This window comes from Aquarana catesbeiana, linkage group LG12 (genome assembly GCF_042186555.1).
Source record: "Aquarana catesbeiana isolate 2022-GZ linkage group LG12, ASM4218655v1, whole genome shotgun sequence".
Classification (NCBI taxonomy): domain Eukaryota; kingdom Metazoa; phylum Chordata; class Amphibia; order Anura; family Ranidae; genus Aquarana; species Aquarana catesbeiana.
The window spans coordinates 3,375,040-3,381,039 of NC_133335.1; the positions used below are offsets into that span (position 1 = coordinate 3,375,040).

General features: G+C 50.4%; 1 protein-coding gene across 1 annotated transcript in view; it reads right to left on the reverse strand.

Moving 5' to 3' along the window:
- The window catches only part of LOC141113819 (centrosomal protein of 112 kDa-like), a gene marked incomplete at its 5' end in the record, with an annotated part of 66,919 nt that extends 64,270 nt beyond the window's left edge, over positions 1-2,649 (reverse strand). Inside the window, 1 exon segment of the mRNA XM_073607131.1 lies at positions 2,627-2,649. Within this exon segment, the coding sequence (XP_073463232.1) occupies positions 2,627-2,649 (23 nt within the window).
- Between the last annotated feature and the right edge of the window lie 3,351 nt (positions 2,650-6,000).

The window sequence follows — 6,000 nt, forward strand, 5'->3', positions numbered from 1 at the left end:
CAGCGCACTTAACAGTGCACTGAACAGTGCACTGAACACCGCACTGAGCTCCCCACTGAACTCCACACTCACACTGAACTCCACTGAACTCCACACTGAACTCCGCACTGCCCGGACACCTCTATTACTGATCTCCACACTCACACTGAACTCCACACTGAACTCCAAACTGAACTGCGCACTCACACTGAACTCAGCACTGAACACCGCACTGAACACCTCGCTGAACTCCGCACTGAACTCCGCACTGCCCGGACACCTCTATTACTGAACTCCGCACTGAACTCCACACTGAACACTGCACTGAACTCCACACTCACACTGAACTCCACCCTCACACTGAACTCCGCACTGAACACCGCACTGAACACCGCACTGAACTCCGCACTGCCCGGACACCTCTATTACTGACCTCCACACTGAACTCCGCACTGCCCGGACACCTCTATTACTGAACTCCGCACTGACTCCGCACTGCCCAGGCACCTCTATTACTGAACTCCACACTGAACTCCGCACTGCCCGGACACCTCCATTACTGAACTCCGCACTGCCCGGACACCTCTAATATGAACTCCACACTGCCCGGACACCTCTATTACTGAACTCCACACTGCCCCGGACACCTCTATTACTGAACTCCGCACTGCCCGGACACCTCTATTACTGAACTCCGCACTGCCCGGACACCTCTATTACTGAACTCCACACTGCCCGGATACACTATAGGCTGCAGACAATAATCCTCACAGTCCGAGACAGAAATATGAAGCCAGAATTCTAATGTTCCCGGCTGGTAATAAATCACATGACCCAGAAACCCGATTCTACAACCGAGAACAGCTTCAGCAATACTCTGTGCAGAGGACACTCAAACAAGGTTTGGGAGGGTGTTGGGGAGTGAAATGTGGAATAGTGGCATCCGCTGCTGAGCACTGGTTTATTCCATCAGCCCCTACCCTGATGCAGGACAGGGACATGGGGTGTGGGAAGAACTACAGAGCTCAGCGAGGGGGACTAGACACGCGGAGCTGGGCAAGGGTGTCAGGTACTGGAGCATCAGATAATGACGTTCCCCGCGCTGAGCACTGTGATGTTATCTGCCAGCTGCTCTAACTCTGTTTGTTGGGGATAATTTCTGACCCTTGTATCTCTGCTCTACGTTCTGTTTGTTGGGGACTATTTCTGACCCTTTGTATCTCTGCTCAACGTTCTGTTTGTTGGGGACTATTTCTAACCCTTTGTATCTCTGCTTTATGTTCTGTTTGTTGAGACTATTTCTGACCCTTTGTATCTCTGCTCTACGTCATTTTTTCGAGGACTATTTCTGACCCTTTGTATCTTTGCTCTACGTTCTGTTTGTTGGGGACTATTTCTGACCCTTTGTATCTCTGCTCTATGTCTGTTTGTTGAGGTCTATTTCTGACCCTTTGTATCTCCGCTCTACATTCTGTTTGGGGGGACTATTTCTGACCCTTTGTATCTCTGCTCTTAGTTCTGTTTGTTGGGGATTATTTCTGACCCTTTGTATCTCTGCTCTATGTTCTGTTTGTTGGGGGACTATTTCTGACCCTCTGTATCTCTGCTCTATGTTCTGCTTGTTGGGGATTATTTCTGACCCTTTGTATCTCTGCTCTATGTTCTGCTTGTTGGCGATTATTTCTGACCCTTTGTATCTCTCCTCTACGTTCTGTTTGTTGGGGACTATTTCTGACCCTCTGTATCTCTGCTCTATGTTCTGTTTGTTGGGACTATTTCTGACCCTTTGTATCTCTGCTCTATGTTCTGTTTGTTGGGGATTATTTCTGACCCTTTGTATCTCTGCTCTATGTTCTGTTTGTTGGGGACTATTTTCTGACCCTTTGTATCTCTGCTCTATGTTCTGTTTGTTGGCGATTATTTCTGACCCTTTGTATCTCTCCTCTACATTCTGTTTGTTGGGGACTATTTCTGACCCTCTGTATCTCTGCTCTATGTTCTGCTTGTTGGGGATTATTTCTGACCCTTTGTATCTCTGCTCTATGTTCTGCTTGTTGGCGATTATTTCTGTCCCTTTGTATCTCTCCTCTACGTTCTGTTGTTGGGGACTATTTCTGACCCTCTGTATCTCTGCTCTATGTTCTGTTTGTTGGGGATTATTTCTGACCCTCTGTATCTCTGCTCTATGTTCTGTTTGTTGGGGATTATTTCTGACCCTTTGTATCTCTCCTCTACGTTCTGTTTGTGGGGACTATTTCTGACCCTCTGTATCTCTGCTCTATGTTCTGTTGTTGGGGATTATTTCTGACCCTTTGTATCTCTGCTCTATGTTGTTTGTTGGGGAACTATTTCTGACCCTTTGTATCTCTGCTCTATGTTCTGTTGTTGGGGATTATTTCTGACCCTTTGTATCTCTGCTCTACATTCTGTTTGTTGGGGACTATTTCTGACCCTTTCTATCTCTGCTCTACATTCTGTTTATTGAGGACTCTTTATTCTCTAATACCGTATTCCACAGTAGCAGATAAAAACAATTTTTTATTCAGTTCTCATATTTGCGGCCTCTACTGGCCCTCGGTTTCATCGCTCATTTACTCCACGATGATGGTGTCACAGCGTTGTTGACAGGCCGACACTGGTGACGTACCTGCGCTGACTTGTCGAGTTTCTCTAGGCGTACTCCTTCTCGATCTCCGACAACCTGCTGGCGGCCTGTAAGGGAGAGGAGAGACAGATTAGAGGAGCGGGAAAAGACACTTTGCAGCTGACCCCTGTGTTTGGCACCTCATCCGCATGCGAAGTCACCGGCGCTGCGCCAATTCCAAGCCGTTTATTGCGAGCCAGAAAGCGGAACGCGTCCCCTTTGATCTGCTTACAACTATTCATTACTTGAAAGAAGGAGGAGGAGGGGGGGGAGGGGGGGATCTGGGTCTGCTGCAATTATTAGAGAAAACAGAGAGAGCCCAGCGCAGGAAAACTGCAAGAGCCAGATGACTTCATCTGCAGACAGCGGTTAAAGGGCCAGCGCACCCGGACAGAGCGCGGAGCCCCGCTGGTCAGAGAGGGGAACGTCATGAAAACCTCCTCCTGACATTACAATAAAAGCAGAAATCTCCGATGCAAACATGTGGAAGGCGACTGCCCCCCCAGCTCTCACTTCCCCTTCTAGGAGGAGAACTACAAGTTCCAGCATGGATTAAATCTGAACCCCAAGCAGATGAAAACAACACAAATCAATGCAGCTCTGTATTCACTGATACTTCATTAAATGGTTTTTTTAGAACATAAAAAAAAATTAGTACCCCCAGTGCAGCCTAGTATTAACCCCTGATTGCAAGAGGAGAGGCAGCACAAAGCCATTCCTGTTTTGCAGTGCTCATGTGCTGACAGGAGGAGAGAGCAGAGTGACAGATGAGCTCATCAGTCTACTGCTTCTCCTTTCACTGACCCACTTACAGGCAGGGAGGGGGAGGGGGTGCATAGTAAATGTCAATTACTAAACGGACTGAATACCAAGGCCCAATGTCATTTCCCAACAACAACCATGATAAAATAGTGGAGGGGCGGGCATAGACACCCCTGTGATGTAGAGAAGGGGCGGGCATAGACAACCCTGTGATATAGAGAAGGGGAGGGCATAGACACCCATGTGATGTAGAGAAGGGGAGGGCATAGACACCCCTGTGATGTAGAGAAGGGGCGGGCATAGACACCCCTGTGATATAGAGAAGGGGAGGGCATAGACACCCATGTGATGTAGAGAAGGGGAGGGCATAGACACCCCTGTGATGTAGAGAAGGGGAGGGCATAGACACCCATGTGATGTAGAGAAGGGGAGGGCATAGACACCCATGTGATATAGAGAAGGGGAGGGCATAGACACCCCTGTGATGTAGAGAAGGGAGGGCATAGACACCCCTGTGATATAGAGAAGGGGAGGGCATAGACACCCATGTGATGTAGAGAAGGGGAGGGCATAGACACCCCTGTGATGTAGAGAAGGGGAGGGGCATAGACACCCATGTGATATAGAGAAGGGGAGGGCATAGACACCCATGTGATGTAGAGAAGGGGAGGGCATAGACACCCATGTGATATAGAGAAGGGGAGGGCATAGACACCCCTGTGATGTAGAGAAGGGGAGGGCATAGACACCCATGTGATGTAGAGAAGGGGAGGGCATAGACACCCCTGTGATGTAGAGAAGGGGAGGGCATAGACACCCATGTGATATAGAGAAGGGAGGGCATAGACACCCATGTGATATAGAGAAGGGGAGGGCATAGACATCCATGTGATGTAGAGAAGGGGAGGGCATAGACACCCATGTGATGTAGAGAAGGGGAGGGCATAGAGGGCATAGATCAGACTGTACATTGTAACTTTGTAGAAGGGGAGGAGTCATTTCCTCAGTCTCCCCTCCCCAGTGATCAGACTGTACATTGTAATGTTGTAGAAGGAGGAGGAGTCATTTCCTCAGTCTCCACCCCGGTAATCAGACTGTGCATTGTAACTTTGTAGAAGGGGGAAGGGGGAGGAGTCATTTCCTCAGTCTCCTCCCCACCAGTGATCAGACTGTACATTGTAACTTTGTAGAAGGGGGAGGAGTCATTTCCTCAGTCTCCCCTCCCCCAGTGATCACACTGTACATTGTAACTGCAGAAGGGGGAGGAGTCATTTCCTCAGTCTCCTCCCCCCCAGTGATCAGACGGTACATTGTAACTTTGTAGAAGGGAGGAGTCATTTCCTCAGTCTCCCCTCCCCCCAGTGATCAGACTGTACATTGTAACTTTGTAGAAGGGGGAGGAGTAGAGATGTAGAGAAGGGGAGGGCATAGACAGAATAATAATATTTCTGTATCATTGTTATATTTATTAATATGACAATTTAAAGATCCTCAAATCAAAACTTTTAGTTCATTATGAGGAGCACTGAGCCGGGAACTAAGCACAGGGATGGTGAGAACCCCTCATAATGGGCACAGCGGGTGTACAGACCCGGGAACTCAGCACAGGGATGGTGGGAACCCCTCATAATGGGCACAGCGGGTGTACAGACCCGGGAACTCAGCACAGGGATGGTGAGAACCCCTCATAATGGGCACAGCGGGTGTACAGACCGGAACTCAGCACAGGGATGGTGAGAACCCCTCATAATGGGCACAGCGGGTGTACAGACCCAGAACTCAGCACAGGGATGGTGGGAACCCCTCATAATGGGCACAGCGGGTGTACAGACCCGGAACTCAGCACAGGGATGGTGAGAACCCCTCATAATGGGCACAGCGGGTGTACAGACCCAGGAAACTCAGCACAGGGATGGAGGGAACCCCTCATAATGGGCACAGCGGGTGTACGGACCCAGGAACTCAGCACACTGATGGGGGAACCCCTCATAATGGGCACAGCGGTGTACGGACCCGGGAACTCAGCACAGGATGGTGGGAACCCCTCATAATGGGCACAGCGGGTGTATGGACCCGGGAACTCAGCACAGGGATGGTGGGAACCCCTCATAATGGGCACAGCGGGTGTACAGACCCGGGAACTCAGCACAGGGATGGTGGAACCCCTCATAATGGGCACAGCGGTGTACAGACCCGGGAACTCAGCACAGGGATGGTGGGAACCCCTCATAATGGGCACAGCGGGTGTACAGACCCGGGAACTCAGCACAGGGATGGTGAGAACCCCTCATAATGGGCACAGCGGGTGTACAGACCCGGGAACTCAGTACAGGGATGGTGAGAACCCCTCATAATGGGCACAGCGGGTGTACAGACCCGGGAACTCAGCACAGGGATGGTGGGAACCCCTCATAATGGGCACAGCGGGTGTACAGACCCGGGAACTCAGCACAGGGATGGTGGGAACCCCTCATAATGGGCACAGCGGGTGTACAGACCCGGGAACTCAGCACAGGGGATGGGGGAACCCCTCATAATGGGCACAGCGGGTGTACAGACCCGGGAACTCAGCACAGGGATGGTGAGAACCCCTCATAATGGGCACAGCGGTGTAC